Below are 314 nucleotides of genomic sequence, written 5' to 3'. Positions count from 1 at the left end.
AGGTGTGGGGTCTGCCAGGTGGGAAGGGGCAGGACAGCCAAGAACAGCGCAGCACGGCTGCCATCCAGTGTTTCAGTGGTGGTTAAAGTGCTGAGATACTCCGCACAGGCTGCCAAACGACTGCTGCCAAGCGCCTGCTGTCCTGTGCTCTCCAGGATGCCCCCAATCTCCACCCCCCAACCCAGCGGGGCTCCAGCACCCTGCTCCCTGCTGCCAGCAGCTGCAACTGCTGTCGGTGCCTACGCATCACTGTTCGGTCAAGGTTTTAAACGTGCCCGTGGAGGAGGACTGCTCACCAGTGGCTGCCTTTCCGG

General features: G+C 62.1%; 1 protein-coding gene across 1 annotated transcript in view; it reads right to left on the bottom strand.

The window, feature by feature from the left end:
- MICAL1 (microtubule associated monooxygenase, calponin and LIM domain containing 1) overlaps positions 1 to 314 on the bottom strand; it is an 11,812-nt gene that overhangs the window by 5,056 nt on the left and 6,442 nt on the right. Inside the window, exon 13 of the mRNA XM_010856691.1 lies at positions 297 to 306. Within this exon, the coding sequence (XP_010854993.1) occupies positions 297 to 306 (10 nt within the window). The remainder of the gene's footprint in view (positions 1 to 296; positions 307 to 314) is intronic.

This window comes from Bison bison, unplaced genomic scaffold (genome assembly GCF_000754665.1).
Source record: "Bison bison bison isolate TAMUID 2011002044 unplaced genomic scaffold, Bison_UMD1.0 scf7180017864373, whole genome shotgun sequence".
In the NCBI taxonomy this organism is placed as follows: Eukaryota; Metazoa; Chordata; class Mammalia; order Artiodactyla; family Bovidae; genus Bison; species Bison bison.
The sequence above is the reverse complement of the archived record's forward strand: the minus strand, read 5'-3'. Positions and strand labels throughout refer to the sequence as shown.